This window comes from Sinocyclocheilus grahami, unplaced genomic scaffold (genome assembly GCF_001515645.1).
Source record: "Sinocyclocheilus grahami isolate Dianchi unplaced genomic scaffold, SAMN03320097.WGS_v1.1 scaffold338.1, whole genome shotgun sequence".
Taxonomy (NCBI): Eukaryota; Metazoa; Chordata; class Actinopteri; order Cypriniformes; family Cyprinidae; genus Sinocyclocheilus; species Sinocyclocheilus grahami.
The window spans coordinates 921,820-945,056 of record NW_015505517.1 but is presented as its reverse complement, the minus strand read 5'-3'; the positions used below and the strand labels follow the sequence as shown (position 1 = coordinate 945,056).

At 38.5% G+C, this 23,237-nt stretch overlaps 1 protein-coding gene across 7 annotated transcripts in view; it reads left to right on the top strand.

Annotated features, from left to right (window-relative positions):
• LOC107602976 (ninein-like) overlaps positions 1 to 23,053 on the top strand; it is a 27,621-nt gene extending 4,568 nt beyond the window's left edge. For 2 of the 7 annotated variants that reach the window (XM_016295636.1, XM_016295631.1), the window contains exons 4-27: positions 1,453 to 1,628; positions 5,936 to 5,981; positions 6,051 to 6,217; positions 6,310 to 6,453; positions 6,540 to 6,698; positions 6,794 to 6,930; positions 8,083 to 8,223; positions 10,432 to 10,606; positions 10,764 to 10,874; positions 11,289 to 11,378; positions 11,475 to 11,601; positions 11,711 to 11,802; positions 12,132 to 13,210; positions 14,855 to 16,990; positions 17,384 to 17,482; positions 17,560 to 17,611; positions 17,793 to 17,930; positions 18,056 to 18,133; positions 18,505 to 18,651; positions 18,772 to 18,939; positions 19,022 to 19,147; positions 19,532 to 19,627; positions 21,447 to 21,563; positions 21,678 to 23,053. In XM_016295636.1, the coding sequence (XP_016151122.1) occupies positions 1,453 to 1,628; positions 5,936 to 5,981; positions 6,051 to 6,217; positions 6,310 to 6,453; positions 6,540 to 6,698; positions 6,794 to 6,930; positions 8,083 to 8,223; positions 10,432 to 10,606; positions 10,764 to 10,874; positions 11,289 to 11,378; positions 11,475 to 11,601; positions 11,711 to 11,802; positions 12,132 to 13,210; positions 14,855 to 16,990; positions 17,384 to 17,482; positions 17,560 to 17,611; positions 17,793 to 17,930; positions 18,056 to 18,133; positions 18,505 to 18,651; positions 18,772 to 18,939; positions 19,022 to 19,147; positions 19,532 to 19,627; positions 21,447 to 21,563; positions 21,678 to 21,893 (6,017 nt within the window). In that variant the 3' untranslated portion in view covers positions 21,894 to 23,053. Of the gene's footprint in view, positions 1 to 1,452; positions 1,629 to 4,421; positions 4,566 to 5,935; positions 5,982 to 6,050; positions 6,218 to 6,309; positions 6,454 to 6,539; positions 6,699 to 6,793; positions 6,931 to 8,082; positions 8,224 to 10,431; positions 10,607 to 10,763; positions 10,875 to 11,288; positions 11,379 to 11,474; positions 11,602 to 11,710; positions 11,803 to 12,131; positions 13,211 to 14,854; positions 16,991 to 17,383; positions 17,483 to 17,559; positions 17,612 to 17,792; positions 17,931 to 18,055; positions 18,134 to 18,504; positions 18,652 to 18,771; positions 18,940 to 19,021; positions 19,148 to 19,531; positions 19,628 to 20,033; positions 20,347 to 21,446; positions 21,564 to 21,677 lie in introns of those variants that run through there. The other 5 variants (XM_016295632.1, XM_016295634.1, XM_016295633.1 and 2 more) reach the window with 5 other exon arrangements.
• The last annotated feature ends 184 nt before the right edge of the window (positions 23,054 to 23,237 follow it).

Here is a 23,237-nt window from a genome sequence, read left to right as displayed (position 1 = left end):
ACATACACACACACACACACAAAGAAAAACAAGTAGATAGAATAGGAAACATAGAAAGCTAGTGTTTGTTTGTTTTTTGTTTTAATTAAAAAAAATTAAAAACATAAATGTTTTTTGTTTGTTTTTACATGTGTGTGTGTGTGTGTGTGTGTGTATGTGTATATATATAATTTTATTTTTTTTATTTTTTTTACTGTAATTGACATTGGACACAGTTTTTAAGGCAGGTTGTGATCACGATCATTAGAAATCATGATGTAATTGAGAATGTATTAAAAACCAGACAGCCTGAGCTGAGGGATGAATGTAAGGTTAAATCTGGATTAAGGAGGATTATTCTGAGAACAGTGAGAGTGTAAATGAAGTCTATTTTATCTTAAAACAAGCTCTTCCCTAATTATGACATCTCACAGTTAATGATAGTAGCCAGGGCATTGCTATGCAGTTGCTACAAGTGTTTGCCTAATTATAAGCAATAGAAATAGTGACGCTTGCCTTAGCAAACATTATTTCTTCATGAATCATTTCTGCTTAACACTTGGTAGACAGCATTTATACACAGTGTATGTGTTACCCTGGTTCTCAAACAAAACTTGGCATTCATCGTTCATTCATGCTCTCAATTGAATTTCAATCACAGGTTTCTAAGCTGAATGATAAACAAACGGTTCACAGATTTTGTTTCTAAAAACGTCCTGCGCTCTTATCAAAATATGCCACTGTTGCTAATATATCATGAATGATCTGGTAATGAAATCTGAAGACTTTATGGTATAGTTTGTCTAAACTCTATGCTGCCCATAAACACTACTCTTCAAATGTTTGATGTCGGTAAGATTAAAAAATATATACTTTAAACCAGCAAGGATGCATTAAATTGATAAAACGTGACAGTAAATATATTCATAATGATACAAAAGATTTCTATTTCAAACAAATGCTGTTCTTTTGAATTTGTCAGCATATCCTGAAAAAGGTACCATGGTTTTCACAAATATGTTAAACAGCAAAACTGTTTTAAACATTGATAATAAGAAAAAATATTTATTTAGCACTAAATCAGGATATTAGAATGGTTTCTGTAGTATCATGTCACACTGAAGACTGGAGTTTGCCATCACAGAAAAAAAAAATTACATTTTAAGATATTTGTAATATTTCACAGTATTACTGTTTTATGGTATTTTTGACCAAAGAAATGCAGCCTTGGTGAGCAAAAAAACGCCCCCAAACTTTTGAACGGTAGTTTTTTTTTTTTCTCAGGATATTTTCTGTCTTCAATTATTTATTTATTCAATTATAACAGATATTTGGTCATTAGACATCCCTTGAGCAAAATTTGTGAAAGAGTAGCAAGTATTTTGAAAGTGTTGAGCTCTTGTTAGATGTTACTGTGAAGGAATGCATTTATTTTTGTATATATGTTGTAAGTGTTATTTATCTCTCCCCTAGATTCCCCAGAAGTCCAGCCACGCTTCGTAAAGGGCAGTAAGCGCTATGGCCGCCACTCTGCTCCGGAGTTCATTCACACGCACACTGATTCACACACACAGGCTGAAGATGAGGAGGAGGAGAAGGATGAAGATGCTCAAGAGAGTGATGACAGGACTGTACCCAGGAAACGTGAGGTAACAAACGCTCACATGAATAACAATGAAGCGTAAAGGTTAAGCCACATTCTTCTCGTTTGGAATCATCCATATCTGAATACGCAGATAAAGCTGAAGGTTAAAGTTGCGATTTTCCTTCAGAAACAATCCAAATTATTCAGCTGCAACTAGCTCCAAACACACAGTCTGGGTGTGGGTGGGTGTTTGTGTGTCTTTGCCCTCTGCTCTGACAGCAGTTAATGAGGACTCTAGAAGAGAAACCCCAATTTAAAGCAAAATATCAAGCAATGACGTCTCGCGTTGAAAAGAATTTTATCGAATTCATGCTGGCTTGTGTTTGTGAGCTTTTGTGTGTGACTCTAGCCACGCTTTCCAGCAGGTGCACATTAATACACACTGCTGCGCAGAGCTCTCTGCAGATGTTGTAGATGACCCTTCCGCACCCCATGAATGCCATTGCACGTATTCTCCATCTGCTCCCTGCACCCCCAGAAATTCACTCTGTCCATATTTGAACACACACACACAATGATCTTGACCAAACAATAGGGAAGTAGTTGATTAAGTGGCTTTTTAGTTTCACAACCTGTGGCTAGTTTTGCATAATTAGTATTTAAATATTTATTTTTTACTTTTCATTTTTAATTTGGTTGCTACAAGTGTTTGCCTAATTATAAGCAATAGAAATAGTGACGCTTGCCTTAGCAAACATTATTTCTTCATGAATCATTTCTGCTTAACACTTGGTAGACAGCATTTATACACAGTGTATGTGTTACCCTGGTTCTCAAACAAAACTTGGCATTCATCGTTCATTCATGCTCTCAATTGAATTTCAATCACAGGTTTCTAAGCTGAATGATAAACAAACGGTTCACAGATTTTGTTTCTAAAAACGTCCTGCGCTCTTATCAAAATATGCCACTGTTGCTAATATATCATGAATGATCTGGTAATGAAATCTGCAGACTTTATGGTATAGTTTGTCTAAACTCTATGCTGCCCATAAACACTACTCTTCAAATGTTTGATGTCGGTAAGATTAAAAAATATATACTTTAAACCAGCAAGGATGCATTAAATTGATAAAACGTGACAGTAAATATATTCATAATGATACAAAAGATTTCTATTTCAAACAAATGCTGTTCTTTTGAATTTGTGAGCATATCCTGAAAAAGGTACCATGGTTTTCACAAATATGTTAAACAGCAAAACTGTTTTAAACATTGATAAGAAAAAAAAATATTTATTTAGCACTAAATCAGGATATTAGAATGGTTTCTGTAGTATCATGTCACATTGAAGACTGGAGTTTGCCATCACAGGAAAAAAAAATACATTTTAAGATATTTGTAATATTTCACAGTATTACTGTTTTATGGTATTTTTGACTAAAGAAATGCAGCCTTGGTGAGCAAAAAAATGCCCCCAAACTTTTGAACGGTAGTTTTTTTTTTCCTCAGGATATTTTCTGTCTTCAATTATTTAAGAAGTTATATTATTAACAGATATTTGGTCATTAGACATCCCTTGAGCAAAATTTGTGAAAGAGTAGCAAGTATTTTGAAAGTGTTGAGCTCTTGTTAGATGTTACTGTGAAGGAATGCATTTATTTTTGTATATATGTTGTAAGTGTTATTTATCTCTCCCCTAGATTCCCCAGAAGTCCAGCCACGCTTCGTAAAGGGCAGTAAGCGCTATGGCCGCCACTCTGCTCCGGAGTTCATTCACACGCACACTGATTCACACACACAGGCTGAAGATGAGGAGGGGGAGAAGGATGAAGATGCTCAAGAGAGTGATGACAGGACTGTACCCAGGAAACGTGAGGTAACAAACGCTCACATGAATAACAATGAAGCGTAAAGGTTAAGCCACATTCTTCTCGTTTGGAATCATCCATATCTGAATACGCAGATAAAGCTGAAGGTTAAAGTTGCGATTTTCCTTCAGAAACAATCCAGATTATTCAGCTGCAACTAGCTCCAAACACACAGTCTGGGTGTGGGTGGGTGTTTGTGTGTCTTTGCCCTCTGCTCTGACAGCAGTTAATGAGGACTCTAGAAGAGAAACCCCAATTTAAAGCAAAATATCAAGCAATGACGTCTCGCGTTGAAAAGAATTTTATCGAATTCATGCTGGCTTGTGTTTGTGAGCTTTTGTGTGTGACTCTAGCCACGCTTTCCAGCAGGTGCACATTAATACACACTGCTGCGCAGAGCTCTCTGCAGATGTTGTAGATGACCCTTCCGCACCCCATGAATGCCATTGCACGTATTCTCCATCTGCTCCCTGCACCCCCAGAAATTCACTCTGTCCATATTTGAACACACACACACAATGATCTTGACCAAACAATAGGGAAGTAGTTGATTAAGTGGCTTTTTAGTTTCACAACCTGTGGCTAGTTTTGCATAATTAGTATTTAAATATTTATTTTTTACTTTTCATTTTTAATTTGGTTAGCATTTGTTGTTGTTGTTGTTGTTATATATTTAACTCTGAAAGATTTTTTTTGTAAATGTTTTTGAGTCGGTTATGCTTACCAAGGCTGCATTTATTTGATCAAAAGTACAGTAAAAACAGTAATTCTATGACTTCTGTTTTAAGATATTTTAAATGTAATTTGGCAAAGCTCAATTTTCATCAATTTAGTAACATGATCCTTCATAAATCATTCTAATATGCTGATACAAAATGGTTATTAATATTGAAAAAATCATATTTTTCTGGATAGTGTGCTACATTTTTATTTTTAATACAACGTTCAGCATTTATTTAAAAATAGCACAAAAAAAATTAGTAAAGGGCAGTAAGCGCTATGGCCGCCACTCTGCTCCGGAGTTCATTCACACGCACACTGATTCACACACACAGGCTGAAGATGAGGAGGGGGAGAAGGATGAAGATGCTCAAGAGAGTGATGACAGGACTGTACCCAGGAAACGTGAGGTAACAAACGCTCACATGAATAACAATGAAGCGTAAAGGTTAAGCCACATTCTTCTCGTTTGGAATCATCCATATCTGAATACGCAGATAAAGCTGAAGGTTAAAGTTGCGATTTTCCTTCAGAAACAATCCAGATTATTCAGCTGCAACTAGCTCCAAACACACAGTCTGGGTGTGGGTGGGTGTTTGTGTGTCTTTGCCCTCTGCTCTGACAGCAGTTAATGAGGACTCTAGAAGAGAAACCCCAATTTAAAGCAAAATATCAAGCAATGACGTCTCGCGTTGAAAAGAATTTTATCGAATTCATGCTGGCTTGTGTTTGTGAGCTTTTGTGTGTGACTCTAGCCACGCTTTCCAGCAGGTGCACATTAATACACACTGCTGCGCAGAGCTCTCTGCAGATGTTGTAGATGACCCTTCCGCACCCCATGAATGCCATTGCACGTATTCTCCATCTGCTCCCTGCACCCCCAGAAATTCACTCTGTCCATATTTGAACACACACACACAATGATCTTGACCAAACAATAGGGAAGTAGTTGATTAAGTGGCTTTTTAGTTTCACAACCTGTGGCTAGTTTTGCATAATTAGTATTTTAATATATATTTTTTTACTTTTCATTTTTAATTTGGTTAGCATTTGTTGTTGTTGTTGTTATATATTTAACTCTGAAAGATTTTTTTTTAAATGTTTTTGAGTCGGTTATGCTTACCAAGGCTGCATTTATTTGATCAAAAGTACAGTAAAAACAGTAATTCTATGACTTCTGTTTTAAGATATTTTAAATGTAATTTGGCAAAGCTCAATTTTCATCAATTTAGTAACATGATCCTTCATAAATCATTCTAATATGCTGATACAAAATGGTTATTAATATTGAAAAAATCATATTTTTCTGGATAGTGTGCTACATTTTTATTTTTAATACAACGTTCAGCATTTATTTAAAAATAGCAAAAAAAAAATTGTTGTTAGTGTCACTTTTCATCAATTTAATGCATCCTTTATGAAAAAGCATTAATTTCTTTAAAAATAAATAAAAAATCTTACCCCAAATTTTTGAACCATAGTCGATATGTATTAAACCTTGAGTGGATTATAAAATTCAGGCATGTTTTGATGTTAATTAATTGACAGTTAGTAATCCTAAACGATTACATTATTGATATGATAAATAATCGTTCAATCCACAATTTAATCATTAACATCTCTTGTTAAAATTGTTCTCAGCTTATATCAATTTAATATAGCTTAAGTTTACCTCTTTATTTGAGATCATCTGCTTTTTTTTATTATTGTTGCTCAGTACTGCTCCTGTTGGGGGTGTGATTATCAGTGTTTTTCATCTGTGCATTTTATTTTTTTACAGCGCTGGAATGCTGAGATAAGCATTTCTGAAGAGTTTGAAGCAGAAGGTGAGTTTAAATACTCTTTTAAAAAAAAATCTTCCCTTATGCATGACATTTACACTGGATTGTGTGCAGGTCAGCTGCACCTCTGGAACCCAGATGAACCCAGCACACCACGTGGCAATGCACTCTGTGACATGGAGGAGCGTTTGCATAACGCTTGCCATCAGCTTTCTCTACCCATAAACGGCACGGCCACACTGCAACAGCTACACACACTCTGCCAGCACATAGGCATTGAGGTATTTTCCACGATCACAACCTGAGAGATCCATTTAGTGGTTATGTAAATAATGTTAACACATAGTTCCTGTGTGGGTTTGAATGTTCCCAGGTGGGTGAGGATCTGTTGCAGTGTGGTGATGAAAGTGCAATAGATGTGCAGGAGTTCATCTCATGCGTAATAAACCCCAGCAAACCACCCACACCATCAGCATCTACACCCTACAGACAATTAAAGAGACTCCATTCCACTCAGGTAGTACACAATAATAGGCGGTGTGCAAAACATGCCTAAATATGAAGTGTTAAACCTCTTTTTTCCATCTTTCTCTTTCTTCCAAGTTTGATGAGTCGGGTCGAAGGATCTCATGTGCTTTGAGCAGTACAATCGGTCTGCAGGTGTTTTCAGATCTGGATGATGGATCGGGACATGCTTCTGTGGAAACTCTCCTTTACAGGTGGATGGAAGAGGGAGTGGACAATAGCTCCGAGATCTTACAGGTAACACACATAGACTGAGTGTCTACACAACTCTGCATTTCAACTGGGATATTTGTAATAAGCTTTTATATGTGTGTGTGTGTGTCTGTCTGTAGGCTCTGGATTTTAATCTGGAAGGTAAAGTGAATCTGTCTGAGCTGACCGTTGCTCTAGAGAATGAGCTGTTGAGCACTAAGAACTCAATCCACCAGGCGGCGCTAGTGAGCTTTAAGGCAGAGATCAGACATCTGCTGTGAGTCCTTGTATTTGAACTCTGTGCATTTCAACTCTCATAGCTCACTGAAGCTTAGTCTAGATTTAGAAGTAGATCTGCTCCAGCGTATTAATGCATGATTCATATTATTAATTAATTTTTGTGATCATCAAAATAATTCATTAAATCCATCTTATAATTCCAGTTCATTATTCTAACTCAACCTAGAGAATTTCAGCTGTTCACTCTGCACCACACTAGATCACTTCAGTTTGCTATTCACACACTCCATCTCATTCTAGTGGTTCTCAACCAATGGGCCGGGACCCACTAGGGGGCCTTACCACAGTACACAAGAAAGCATAAAATGACTTAAAATAAGACAAGATATGTTTTTAAATAAAAAACGAGATGTAAACTGACATTATATTTTGTATTTTAATTTGTTACCTCAACACATTTTTAAGAATCAGGATTCCCACAGGAAAACCTGGATAAGAGAATTTTAAGTGTTATTTCTACATATAAAATATATATACTGAGAGTGTCTTATAAATTAATAAAATATTAATTGGCTTTGGTAATTCATATATAGAATACATTTTTTTCTAGCTATGTCAAGCTGCTCTGCGACTATTGTTTGTATGTAATAATATGGGGAGCTTTGGAATCAAAAAGGTTGAGAACTTCTGTTGCACATCACTATTCGGACTCACTTCAGATCCCTTCAGCTTTTTTTCTTTTTATAAGTCTTTTTATTAATATTTTACATATGACAATTTTAAAAAGAAAAAGGATGAAAAATAAATAATAAATTTTCTTGCTCCAACAGAGCTCCCCAACCCCACTGAACAATTATTTATTATACATTATATTATGCACATTCTTAATCTACTCTGTACCATATTATTATTATTATTATTATACTTCTGCAGATGATTCTAATTTAATATGGGTACTCATTCAAGATCACTTAGTTTCATTATTTGACTCACCTCAGCTTTCTATTGTGACAAACCTGTTTTCTCTTACTCTAAATCACATCTTGTTATTCTTCTTTAATCCAGGTCATTATTCAGACTCACTCCAGATTGTTTTTACACACTGATGCTCATTATTCAGATTCACTCAAGATAATTTAGAACTATCAGAGCTCCAGTTTGCTTCTAATGTCAATTCTTTGTGTGACAGTGAGTGTGTTGACCTGGAAAGGCGTGAGAAGGAGAGGATTCGCTTTGATCTGGACAAAGCAGAGAAACTGAAATCTCAGCTGGCGTCTGAAGTCGATGACCACCATGCTGCCATTGAGCGCAATAACGAACTCAACCTCCGGTAACCTTTCACTTTCAATCAGCTGCAGCTTTTCTTTTGTTCATAAATGAAATGATTAGGACTTTTCCAAACTGCAGTTGTTAAGCCCCTTCTGAAAAAGGGCAATCTTGATAACACCATACTTCCACCAAATATTCCTTTTATAGGCAAGATTATTGAAAAGGTAGTTTTTAAAGGGGTCATATGACGTTGCTAAAAAGAACATTGTTGTGTATTTGGTGTAATGCAATGTGTTTATGTGGTTTAAGGTCGATTTTTACAAAGCTCATCGTTCTGAAAAGCGAGGTGTACGCTTATTGGCCAGCTATCCAGTGTGTTGTGATTGGCTGAATACCTCAAGCGTGTGACGGAAATTTTACGCCCCTTAACATACTGTGACGCTATCTCCCAGCACGACGAGATAAAACCCATTACAAACGAGGCATTTGTTGCATCCAGTGGGGACATAATTACTGATTATAATGGCTTGTACTGTGTTTTTACGCGTTGCGTTACGTATTGCACCGCGTAAACATAAAACCATGTCTGCATTTGTGATCGGAGAAACGACAAACAAACGAGAGCTACTCTACACTGTTTAAAAGTCGCGTTTGAATCATCAGTGGCAAATTTAAATATAAAAAAATTTACTTACAGGCTGTGAGTTAGAAGTGCCAGACTGTCCTTGCAAAGTTGGAACTGCCCCACTTTATAAAACAGCCTTTGAGCACAGACCCATTGTAGGCTATGCAGAACTGCAGGTTCAGGAAACAGTCCTCCATAAAATGCATCACACAGCGTCACACACTGCAGGCTAGAGTGAGGAACGTCCGGCGGTCTTGAGAATGGCGCGGCCGGTGGGCTTGTGGCAACCACATGTGATGACCCCGGGCTGGACTCCGCTTCGTCCACAGTGAAAGCCGATCCGGCGATCCACATTGCGAAGTTGATGTATTTCCTCAGCGATCAGCACGGATCAGCTCTAGGCATGACGAAGCGGATATCGTCCTTTTATGGAAGGCCAAACTAAGTAGTTTCGCTTTCACAACTAAACACACAGCATCTCCACAACATGGCAGTGGTGGCAACAACAATATTACAGGGAGAATAAAAGTTACACCTTCATTCTTTGCGTGAACATTTGGGCGGTGTTATGCAAATCTGTGTTAAGCGTGTCTGTGTCTGTGGGGCGTGTTAGAACGAGGCATTTTAGGAGGGCTTGGACAAGTCTTAACTTTTATAAAGAATAGCTCTTTGGATTTGAGACTTTATTCTTTGCAACTTTACAGATCTTCTTTATGCACCAAGAGCTTGTAACACTCCAAAGAGAAAGGAAAAATTTTAATCGCCTCATATGACCCCTTTAATCAGCTGAACAAAAACTCAAATGGATACCTGGACAATTTTCTGGTTTCCGACCACATTACAGCAAAGAGAAAGCACTCATTAAGGTAATAAATGATATTTGCCTAAATTCTGATTCTGGCAAAATATCAGTTCTGGTACTACTAGATCTCAGTGCTGCGTTTGACACTGTCAATCATAACATACTTCTAGAGCCAGAAAATCTGAGCATTTCACACCAGTCCTCAGGTCCTTACACTGGCTTCCAGTTATATTTAGGATTGATTTTAAAGTACTTTTACTCGTTTATAAATCACTCAATGGCCTAGGACCTAAATGCATTGCATATTTGCTCACTGAATATAAACCTAACAGACTACTCCTATCATTAGGATTGAGTCAGTTAGAAATACCAAGGGTTCACACAAAACAAGGGGAGTCCGCTTTTAGCTATTATGCTGCCCGCAGTTGGAATCAGCTTTCAGATGTACTAAAACATTAGCCACATTTAAATCTAGACTCAAAACTTATGTTTAGCTGTGCATTTATTGAATGAGCACTGTGCTACGTCCGAACTGATTGCACTATTTTATGCATACTTCTATTTTTAACTGTTTTAAGTTAATTTTAAGTTTTTAAATTCCTTGTTTTAATGTGATTTTTTTTAATGATTATTTTACTTTCTTTTATGTAAAGCACTTTGAATTACCATTGTGTATGAAATGTACTATATAAATAAACTTGCCTTGCCTACCTGCAGAAATTGCTGCATAAACACAGAAGGCTTGTTCTGTGGACATTGATAGTCTATGCATGTGGGTGTGAGCATGTGTATTCATATGTCATATGCATGTGTCTTTATGTCCATGCATGCAATTTAAACAGGAAGTTGGAGCAGGAATATAAAGAGAGTATGACGGCTCTGAGAGCAGAGCTTAGTAAAGAGATGGAGCTTGTGCAGCAGCAGGCCAATCAGCATCGAGAAGAGCTTGAACAGGAAATTGGCAAGATGAGAGAAGATGAAACCTTCCTACGAGAACATCTATCTCTCACCGTTAAAGTAATCAGCATTTTGGATTGAAGTTTTGTTTTGTTTTGTTTCAGCACCGTGAATTGCCTGCTACACACTTATGTCACATTCCTGTCAGCCTATATTTATTTGATTTGAATTGCAAAATGTATTGTATATTTTTGTCTTCAATAACTTTGTTGTGTAGGAAAATGGTCGTCTGGAGTCTGAGCTTATTGAGACCACAGAGAAACTGGTGGAGGCTGAAAACCAGCTGAACAAAGTGCAAAAAAACCTGGACGGTGTTTTGAAAGAGAAGGTGCTGGAATTAGCACAGACACAGACATCCGTACTGACATGAGGAGAAACATACAATAGTATGATGTCAATAGTAACATCTCAGACACACCTGTCTTTCCTGACATCACTTACTCAAGCCTATTAACATTACAAACACATCTTTCAAATTATTTACATCAGGTTTCATACTATCTTGATAAATCTGAGTATGTAAGGTAGCCTATATTTAAAAGTGTTTTCAAGACTAGGAAAAGTCATGTAAATTGATTAAAACATATAACTCTGTAGCCATTTTATACATTTTTATGAAAAACATTGTTCTAGTTATGCCAAACTCTAAAATATTTTCTGTTGTAGAAATTGTGAATACATATATCTTTGAAAATCCTCGTCTAGTAAATCATGATCAATAGGAGAATGCTTTTGTGTGTAGTTTGGTGATTTGGATCCAGACAGCGCAGAGTTTTATCAGCAGGAGGAGCGTCTAAGACAGCTGCGCAGGAACTACGAGGAGCAGTGCAGGGTCTGTAACCTCTCTGTTTCTGTTTACTTTGCTTTCATTTCATTCTATGATACTGTGTCACTCAAATTCATATCTATATCTGTATGTGTATTGTAGGAGTTGCAGGATCATATAGATGAGCTAGAAGCTCAGCTGGAGGAATATCAGACTTCAGGCCACACACCCTCAACACGTCCCGGACGGAGTCTGTCTGATGAACTGGCCGGCAAGAGTCCAGACCCAGGTAACATACTTGTCTGTTCATACTCAATACTCATAGATAATACTAAATGCTTGCAGTTGGAGTCCATCTTCTGTCACTCAGCTGTGCTCTTGTGTGTGTGCATTTGTAGGTTCTCAGGAGCAGCAGCCATTAAACATGAGTCTAGAGACTGAGATGTTACTGGAGCAGCACCAGCGAGAGATAGAAAACATCAGGGCAATGGTGAGACGCACGCGTGTACATACTAAAACTATGAAAAATATGGAAAACATTTATATTTGCTGTATTTGTAAATTGTTTGAAACCAAAGCATATTTGCATTCAGATCAGTTTGAATTTTACATTTTTTAAATACAATTTTAGGTGAACTGGACCTTTAAAAATTTTTATTTTTAGGTTAAATTTGTACTTTTAAGATAATGAACTGTACCTTTAGGAATTTTCATTTTTATATGAACTGTAACTTTAAGATAAAAGTAAATGCCAAACTATCCTTATTGTTTAAAGAATAAAAGTTGACTCTTCCTGTTGCTCTCTGATGCCCTCTGTAGGTTTATGAAGAAAAACGCAGTGCAGAGGAAGAGAGGAGTCATCTCTCCCTGCAGCACCAACAGGAGGTGCAGGCTTTGAGGGAGGAGCTGGCAAGAGAACAAGAGAGAGCGAACAGATTGGAGCAGGAAATTTCTGCCCTCAAAATTCTCCACCAGCAGGAGCTTCACTCTCTCATGCAGGAGGCACAGGACACCAGAAGCCGTGCAGAACAGCTGGAAGCAAAGGTGCAAATTCTGGAGGAAAAACAGACTGCCTATGAGGAGCAGATCAGAGTGCATGCTGAGGAGATGAGTCTGATGAAATCCAAGCACCAAGAGGTGCTGGAGGTCAATCTGCAGGCACAGAGAGAGAGACTGCAAGAGGAGAAGGAAAAGGAGGAGAAGAGGCTTAAGGAGCAGTGGAAAGAAGAGCAAAAGAGCTATGAGGAGGTGCTAAGTGCTCAGCTTGAGGAGATGCAGCATAGAACAGAACAGGAGTGTGTAGAGCTGGAAAAGAGGCTCAGGGAGGAGTGGGAGTGGGAGAGGCAGGATTTGGAGGAGAACAGTAAGGAGGCATTGCAAGCTGTGCTGGAGGAGAGAGAGCGGAGGCTCAAGGAGGAATGGGAGCAGGAGAGGCAGGAACTAGAGGAGATCAGTAAGGAGACGCTGCAGGCTGTGCTGGAGGAGAGGCTGGAGAGGGAGAGGAGGCTCAGGCAACAGTGGGATGAGGAGCGGGCTTCGTTAGAGAACAAACATCACACTCTGCTCCTACAGCGTTTGCAGGAGGAGAGGGAACACCTCCGCTCACAGCAGGAGGAGACAGAGAGCATTATAATGGAGCATTGGGGGAGAGAGAGGGCTCAGCTGGAGAAACAGCATGAGGAGGCACTTCAGGCCTGTTTGGAGCAGGAGAGAGAGAGACTGCAAGGAGAGAGAGAGGAGCAGGAGAGAAGGTGGCAGCAGGTGCTGAATGAAGAGCAGAGCCGGATGGTGGAGGCGCACAGGGAGGCCATGCAGGAGCTGAGTGCCAAACACAGTGAGGAGAGAGAAAGACTCAGCAGCCTTTTGGAGAAACTACGCTCAGATATTGCAGAACAGAGGTAAGACACACTAGTTAATATTACTAACTTTAAAGCTGCAGTCCGTAACTTGTTTTTGGTTAAAAATTATCCGAAATCAGTATTTGAGTATTATACTTATCTTATAATAATGTTTTCTGATGAGTGGTACGGGTAGGTTTTCGCGGGAAATTCGAGCATGTCGCTGCGTCATTATGTCACGTCTGTAAACATAAAGAAGTTGTCCCAGCTACTAGGCTATCGCATGTGAGGATCCTGCAGGTGGCCGGTCGTTTATAGCCTTTTCTCACAGCAGCTGGAATAATTAAATGTATCATTTTGATGGTGGATTGTAATCCAGAAAGGACTGTGTTTATGAAACACATGTGAATGAAATGAAATTATATTCCAGTTTTAAATGTGCTTCTGATTACAGATAGCCTGGGATTACACAAGATTTGTATTTTAAAGACAACCAGTTCGAAGGGAGCATAATTTGCTTTTTAGGTTAAAAGAATTTCTTAATATGAAATTCGAATGGTTTGACAATTAGAAATTAGACTGTACAGAAATTGAAATCTACAAGCTAATACACGTAATGCTGATGTTGTTAACATTAACAATTTGAGAATAAAGTATAACAATAATAATAATTTGCACAGTTTGATGTGATATGAGCAAACCGATCTTTAGATTAAATCACCATTGTTAGCGCGACTTATTGTAATGCTTTTTCCTTAGTTGGTCAGAACAAACATGGCAGACTTGTTACTTGTTCAGATGACAATATACGGTGAAAATTCTTATTTGGGTCATATAATCCAAGACGTAGGCTAGAATCTGTGATTGCGAAGTACAGTAAATATCCACACCGGTGCGGTGACTGACTGCCACACACACATTCTCCTCAAAACATTAGATTCATCCGCGCTGGAGCCGTGCCGGAGCACAACCCACGCAAGGAAGATAATTCCGCGCACAGTTGCAATTGCAGGTTTTCAAATAGAGATGGCGACAAAGAGGCAAAACTTACGGACTGCAGCTTTAAACCTTTGCCATTTTTATATGTGATTACCTGTAAAAGAGAAGAAAAGTTGTTTTCAGAGAATGTATCTTTAAGTGTATGTTAAGCATTTTTAACTGGACTGTTGGTTTTAATTAATAAAAAAAATTGAGGAAATAATTTTTAGATGACATTTGAAAAGATGAACAAATGTAGACTTTTTGAAACTTTTTTTGAAACTACATTTTTGAAAGTTTTTAATAAAAAAGAACTAAAAAATAAAAAGTTTTAATAATAAGAACATTTAAAATCTTCTATAGGTTTTAATTTTCAGTGTATTTTATTGTGTATATGTGTGTGTGTGTGTGTGTGTGTGTATATATACAGTGGAGCAAATATATATATATATATATATATATATAATTTATTTATTTAAGGATTTTTTACTGGGGAAAAATTAATTAAAACTGGGTTTTGTTTTCCTTTTTGTTCCATTGTTCTTTAAAATATTTGGGGAATTTGGTCCTGTGTGTCATGCTTTTGGATTTAACAACACTCAACTTGTCATTTTGAAACCTACAAAAACCTCTATCAGCTATTCTTGTCTCCACTCTGCAATATAGTTGATGCATATTTCTTTTAGGTAATGTTATAAGCTGTTGATGTTGATTGGCCATGTACAGGAGAGCGCTGGAGAAACAATTCTCTCAGCGACTTGAAGAAGTGGAAGTTCGTTTCTATGGTGACCAAGAGGCAGTGTCTGAGCGTTTTCAGGTGGATGTACATAAACTCGAGCAACATTACCAAAGTGCTATTGCAGCACTTGCCCAACAGCATGCTGCAGATCGCGCCCACTGGGAGGAGGAGTCAGAGGCAGCCACCAAGGAGGCGGAGCAACAGTGGAAGCTTTTGAGGGAGGCGCTGGACCTAGAGAGGGAGGAGCTCCAAAAGGAGTGTCAAAGCCTTGAAGTTGCACACGCACAAGATATTAAAGCTCTGACAGACAAGAACCTACAGCTTCAGGCCGAGCTGGAGACTTTTGTCAGTGCTGCTCGAACCAAAGAAATTGAGCTGAGTCGCCAAATCAATGAGCTGCACAACCATGTGCAGGATAGGATGGAGACCAAAGACCTGCTGCTGGCACAAGCAGAGCACAAAGCCACTGAGCTGGAAGAGATGCTGAAGCAGGCTGTGGATGACTTCATCCAGGAGCGAGCAGAGCTGCAAAGAAGTCTGTCTGCTTTGGAGAGCAGGCGAGGGGAAATAATTTCATTTTCTGAGAACATGGAGCTGATAGGCAGAATCCAGGAAGGTGAGGAGCTCCTCTGTCAGGAATTAAAGGATGAGAGAAAGGCTCTGCTTGCAGAGAGAGATTCACTGGCATTGAGAGTGGTGCAGTTGGAGGAAATTGTGTTACAGTTGACAGGAACCACTGGAGAACCTTCTGCAGAACTTTCTCAGGAACCTTGCATAGAGTCCACTGTAGAAATCCTTGTAGAACCCAATGGAGATGACCTTGAAGAAATTTGTAAAGAATCTACAATAGAGCCCTTTGAAGAACTCAATGAAGAAACCTGCACAGAATCTACTGATGAAGTCAGTCCAAAGCACGTCATATGTGAGGAGTCTTCTGTAAACCGTGAAAAGGAAGTGGATGAAGTTACTGACCCAGACTTTGGTAATTCACAGCTACACAGATGCTCAGAGGTTGGAGTTACAAATGGTATAACTTTAAACTCTTGTGCTGATGGTAAATTAGACATAGCTGATGTAGAATCTAACAACAGTGGAATAGAAACCCCTGATTGTCCCAAAGAAAAGAAGAAAGAGACTAAGGAGAGACTCTGCAATCCTGGAGTGGATGGTTTTGAAGATACAGAACTGATTGAAGAGCTGAATGTTAAGAGCAATAGCACAGAAACTCAAGATGACACTTTGAAGATGGCAGAGGAGTATATTTTGAATGGCACAGAAAGAGAAGGTCATTTCTCTGCCGAATCTGATGATTCCTATAACCAAGAGAGCTTGCAACACCATGAATCTCCAAGCAAAGATGACACCCAGGCTGAATACAGTGGCAAACCAGTTGATCCTGAGACTGAAGAAAGTCCAGAGGATGGTATCAGCATTGCAAGTATTGAAAATGATATCAGGGCCTTTGTAAAGGAGGTTTGTACCCTGACTATAGTTGATACAGAGCAGGACAAAGTTGCTGATCTGAGAGATGTGTGCATGCAGGAGATCCTGGACCTTCAAGAAACCGTAATGCAGTACAGCAAAGCTATAGAATGCACTAGCTCTCATTTGCAGAGCCCTAAACGGCAGGATCCAGAGAAAGAGAATATCACACCTCAAGTACCAAAGCACTTTAAGCAAATGGTGGCCCCAATCAAAGATGTGCAACTTGCTGAGCTAGAGGTCTGCTTTGAGCAAAGCATCCAAGAGAACTTGCAGCTTGTAGACCGCAACAAAAAACTGGAGAGTAGAGTCGAGAGTCTGGAGGACAAGATGCACATAGTCCAGGACCTCCACAAACAGCTGGCGTCTGTGCTGGAAGAGACTGCACGAGTCCGAGTGGAGAATTCCAAACTGAAGGTTCTTGTCCAGGAACTTGATAAGCAGGATAAGGTGCCGCAGTGGGACTCTTCCGATACTTCACACAACTCAGAAATAGAAGATTCAACAAAGAAGATTGCTGCGATGGCAGAGCTTGAATTCTTCTGCATGGAGTTTGAGAAACAGAACTCTCATCTACACCGATCACTTGCTGATCTGCAGGGCAAATCTCTTAGGATCCATGAACAAATGCAAGAGAGGAGGTACCATGTGATGGTCCCCTGTTTTTCTTCTGTAGATCAGTATCCCCACTCTGCTCATCCCGTTTGCTCCCTGCTACTAAGTCAATTCTGCGTGAGTGCCTAGTTGTAGACCCTGCCTCTTTGCAGCGATAGAGCCCCATTCACCATCATTAATCCCTCACACACACTTACAACCTTCTGGTGCAGTTGTACTCAAGTTTTGTGACTAGATCTGCCTGTGTAGTGAACTGTTGCATATCTGTTTTGACCCAACCCTTGTCTAAATTTTTTAATTTCCAATGCACTGTGGAGCATGTTGTAAGTTTAACAGACTAAGGGACTGTTTACACCAAGCCTAATGCAAGTATGCAGTTTAGTACTACCAAGCAGATTTACGATGCACTCTGTGTTTAGGAGTGAAGTTTGTCGTCTGGCTAAAGAGAACATCATTCTGAGGCACAAGATCTCGACAGTAAGGGAGGAAGACTTGAGAGAGAACCAGGATGACCTGCAGTAAGACATGCACTCTGAGAGTTCTTAACTGTCCCATGTAAGAGCAGGTAAATGATGTGATAAATGTCTTTGTCTAGATTACATCACATCAAGCAAGGGAAGAGATCGGTACAAGCTGTTAGGAGACAGGTACGATTTAATTCCATTGCCCAGACAGTTAACTTTAAGGTGCTTGTAGAATTAAGATTCTTTATACACTTATGCGGTTGTCATCTGTCATTTTTATATTTAAAAGTATGTATGTGTTTAAATGTTTGTATTTAATGATTTGCATATGTCCACATACAAACACTCTTAAGTTCCTTTTCAGCTCTCTGAGCCTCGCCATCTAGGACAGCAGCTAGAGGAGGAGAATTTCTTATTACAGCAGAATGCAGATCATGTACTTCGACATGCACTCCAGGAAGTGATACGTCAACATGACAGCTCAGCCAATGAGAAGAATGGGGTATGGTTTTAAATGTGTCAGTTTCATAATAGTATGCTCAAGAGTTTGAGTGGCACGAACATTCATAAAAATAATTTTTCTCTGTGCCTGTCTTTTTCTATGCACGCATACACACTCGCTTACAGTTGTGTGATCGGGAGGATTTTGGTTCCAGAACAGAAAAGGAATTGCTTAGATCAGAACTCAATCGGTGCATAGAAAAGGTATAAAAAGCACACACACAGCTCACTCTGACCTGACTGTGTTTTTGTTTTTTGTTTGTTTGATTTTGTTTTATGTTTGGTGGTGTTTGTTTGCGTTTTTTTTCTTTCTTTCTTTTTTTTTCTTTCTTTTTTTTCATTTGGTTTTGTTTGATTTTTGTTTTTGTTCTCATTTTTATTTTGTTTGGGGTTTTCTTTAGAGTTGGTTTGTTTTCATTTGCTTTTGTTTGGTTTGGTTTCATTTGTTTTCTTTTTTTCTGTTTTTTGTTGTGTTTTGTTGTTTTTTGCTTTGTTGTAGTTTTTGTTTGGGGGGTTGGTTTTGTTTTTTCTGCTTTGAGGGACTTCTTTGGCAAATGTTTCTTGGTTTCCTTCAGGTCATGTCACTAGATTCATCTTTACAGACGGTCACTCAGCAGAACGCTCGTCTCAAATCTGACCTACGCATCACACAGCAAGAAAGAGATGCCCTTAAACAGGAAGTGATTTCTTTGCACAAACAATTGCAAGCTGCCAATGAGAAGGTGAGTATAGAGGACCCGAGCTTCTGTCATTTGTTAGATGGAGACACTGAAACAACGCTTTATCTCCCCCCACCCACTGTAACTATTTCTCTTCCTTCCTCCTCTCTTTCTCCATATCAGTTGTTGGAGGTTTCCGTTGTGTCTGCTAGTCAGCAACAGGGGAGGCGAGTGTGGGCGGAGCTTTCCGGGCTGATGGAGGCGGAGCATGCCTCACTTACAGAGGAGAACCAGCAACTCAAGCGACAGATAAGGGAGATGAGCTCAGAGCTCCAGTCGTCAAAGGAGCAGGTCAGAGCATGTTTACTAAACACCTCTGGCAGCCATAGGATGTGTGCAAGCAATTGATGACGAAGTTGATGTTCTTTTTTAGATCCGCCATCTGGAAGCATTAAGTGTGAAACATAGAGGATTTGTAAAATCTGCAGATCAAGAAAAATCAGCTTTGAAACGTGAAATGGAGGCTTTGCACACTCAGCTACTGTCAACACGGAACAAGGTTCCCCCTACCTCAATTCCCCAAATTAAACCTTTTAAACACTTTTTAGTGCTGGTCGAAGTCATGAACTAGCAGTTAGTCTTACTCTCTGGGTATTTGTTTCTTTTGTAATTACTTTATTAACCTTAAATAAATTAAACCTTTTAAACACTTTTTAGTGCTGGTCGAAGTCATGACCTAGCAGTTAGTCTTACTCTCTGGGTATTTGTTTCTTTTGTAATTACTTTATTAACCTTAAATTATGTTTCATATAGTAGGAACATGTTTGGTATGAATAAAATCACGATGTAGAGTTGGTTTGCTACCCTAGTACATTTGGCATCCCTGTCATCTAAACAAACACTTGTTCCCTCATCATAACACACTGATCCTCTGTTGTTTTAGGCTCAGCTGGCTGCAGTCTTGCCTTCGTCTCCTCTACAGTTGCCAGGGGAACAGAGAAGACCGCACCATAGCGACAGTCCAGACTTCAACATGCAGGTAACACACTTGCACCCAAACAATCAGCATCACAGCCAGGGCAAGATTTCTCTCGGGGGTTAGTGCATACTCTCTAACGGTGTCGGCGCAGCACACTCTGGGGAATATTTACTGTGCGTCTGGTCTTTTGGTGAATTGGGCTCGTTTGGTGTCCCTGTTTTCTCTATTCTGGAAAACAGTCGTCACTCGTATTCACACTTATGTGGGCAGCACTGGGTCTGTTCTTTCTGTAGAAGCAGTGTTAGAGTGACCCCTATGTTGTTTGTGAATGGTGTTGGATGATGCTCTTGGTGTGTATTTATTAAGTGTTTGTGGGTTTGTATCTGTGCAAGTCTGTTCTATCACAGCTCTCTGTGTATGTGGATATAAGACGTGTGCATATAGCGCTGTGTGTATGTTTCTACAGGTAAGAGCTGTGACATCATCACTAACAGACATAGAAGAATTGCAGCCTGTGACATCACCTCCCCTTTGAACTCTGATCTTTAGTCTGTGTGGTCCAATCACCGAACCCTTCCTGCCAGATTTGGTTGTTGTAGTTTAAGTTGTTGGGGTCAATGTAGCTTTGCAGCTGGTAATGACCTAAATCTGCCACAAGGTGGCATCATGTTGCAAGTACAATGTACTGTGAGTTGTTTCCTCTTTGGCCCAGATGTTGCCACACATGGAGTAAAATAGAATTTTGACATTTAATGCTATTAAGGGCAGTACAATCTATGATTATGAATTCATTTTAAGATCTTAAGACATTTTAAATAAGTAGTATTGTTTGTTTTTTTGCACTGCTTTGGCATCACAATTTTAATGTGTGATACCACACTTCAGCTGTAATGAATGATTGTTCTGAGAAAAATCCATCTTTTTAAAATTTAATTATAATTTTTTTTTTTTCACCGAACCCTTCCTGCCAGATTTGGTTGTTGTAGTTTAAGTTGTTGGGGTCAATGTAGCTTTGCAGCTGGTAAGGACCTAAATCTGCCACAAGGTGGCATCATGTTGCAAGTACAATGCACTGTGAGTTGTTTCCTCTTTGGCCCAGATGCTGCCACACATGGAGTAAAATAGGATTTTGACATTTAATGCTATTAAGGGCAGTACAATCTATGATTATGAATTCATTTTAAGATCTTAAGACATTTTAAATAAGCAGTATTGTTTGTTTTTTTGCACTGCTTTGGCATCACAATTTTAATGTGTGATACCACACTTCAGCTGTAATGAATGATTGTTCTGAGAAAAATCCATCTTTTTAAAATTTAATTATAATTTTTTTAATTTATTAAAACCTCAATCCATTGCTTTATCTACCTCTACATGTTTTACTGGATAATTTGCATCACTGATTTATAATTAATGAATGGTGTTTATTTATTGATTTATTTTATTTTATTAGATGTATTATTCTGTTGGATGTTTTACTTGGTTTAAATGTGATATGTCCCTTATTGATGTGAATGTGTTTTTATATATATATATATATAAAACATAACTGAGTCCAAATAAACTATTAACTGAAATAATTTGTGTAGTGTATTTAATTTAATTTTTTTTAAAAATGCTTACTCTTGGTTGTCTGTGACTTATTTACATGTCCCTTATTTTACACCATTTATATTTAAAAAAAATGTTTTCATTTATTTCCATTGCTTTTATATAATCTATTTTAGGTTGTTTGTTTGTTTTGCTCATATATCTATTTTAGAGTTTTTTTTTTTTAGGTTTGTAAGGAAGGGAAGGTACAGAAACTAAGGCCGTGGATTTCTAGCAGACCAATTGACCTTAATCTGTCATGACCTCTGACCTTGATCTGTATGCCCAGCAGGACGAGCGGGAGGTGGTGCTGTTACAGATGGAGGAGAGAATGAGAGAAGTGGAGCTCACGCTCAGAAACCTCAAACTGCTGCTACAGGAGAAAGTGTCTCAGCTGAAAGAGCAGGTACAGAAATACACAGATGTCCTCCCCTGCCCTTTAACACATTCTTGATAATGCATTTTACTCCGTCAAACTCAGACTTCCAACATAACCGTTCTGTTCTCTCTGCTTCTGTAGTTGATCAGGAACAGTGAATCGGATGTGTTGATCAAAGACCTCTACGTGGAGAATGCTCAACTGCTCAAAGCCCTGGGGAAGACAGAACAGCGTCAGAAAGTAGCAGAAAAGAAGAACTTCCTCCTGGAGGAGAAAATTTCCAGCCTCAACAAGATTGTCCGTGACCTCGGCCCTTCCCCATTGACTCCTGCGCCCTACCACTACTCACGCTCATGATTTTAAACTGTATTACATATGATTTTAGTCATACAAGCCATTCCAGTATGATTTTCTTCTGAGAAACATGTTCGAGCTGCTCTATATACGTCAAGCTCCAAAAAGGACAAGAAATACAAGTAGTCCATATGACTTGTGCACTATATTCTCTGAAGCCATACAAAAGCTTTGCGTAGTGAACAGGCTGAAATTGTATTGACTGAAGATCTTCCGTTCATAGATCCCAAATCTCCTTCCCATTCATTTTTATTTCTAGGTGAAACTTTCCTTTAAGTTATTTTTTTTAATTTTTTTTATTGCTTTTAACAATTTAATTTTATAGCAGTTTTTTTTATTAAGCCATACTGTAATATTACTGGTGTATCTGGACCTCAAACTGCAATTAGAAGGTGGTCTTAAGGAATGGTGAAATTCCTTCTATCTAGAGAAGCTTGTACAACAGCTGAGGCTCCCCTGTTCACACACACACACACACACACACACACACACAGCCACCTATCATTACATAGTTGTAGTGAAATGCAAACAAGGTCAGTGATTCCCTGCATCTCAGAGAAGGAAATTAAAGGGCAAATGCCACAGTGTTTCTTCACTGTTTATTACTGTTTGTTATAGTGCATTTTATTTCTTTGGGATTGTTTAGTTAATATAAACCTTTTCACTTGAGAATGTGCACCAAAAACATCCCATAATGTTACTTTAGTTGCCGCAGGACTTTGTGCTTTGTATTTATTTTGTGTACCTATTTTTCATTTATGATCTGTAATCATGTATTATGAGCACTGTGAATATGAATAATAGGGAGTCAATTAAAATATTTATGTGGGGTAGAAGAAACTCAGAGCTCGGAGATGTCAGCCTTGTGGTAACCACTGTATAATTTGTGGGTGGAGAGCAAAATTGCTGGTTATGATGTTTCATTTCAGGCGTCTCTCAACGAGTGCAGTTTACAAGCTTTGATGCTTTGGGAAAAAATGCACAGAGAATTACAGGCATTTAAACATTTTGAAATTGCTTTGAAATATGTGTCCTTATGTTTTTAGCATTGTAACCCAGCCTTAGGTGAAGTATAAGATATGCTCTACCGATATTTGTTATGAAAATAACGTTAACTTACCCTTTAAGTGTTAATTGTATAACACTTGGTTCAGATGTAAAAACGCAACATTCTTTTTTTGTAAAAAATAAAAAAAATAGTTTTAGCAAACACTGGGTTTGAGTTTTCATTTATATATAATGAGAGAGAGATAGAATAGCTTAGTTTAAATATTTTATGTATTTATTTTTATTGTTATTTTGGTAAATCCCACATAAATAAATACACAACTGCTTATATAAAACAGC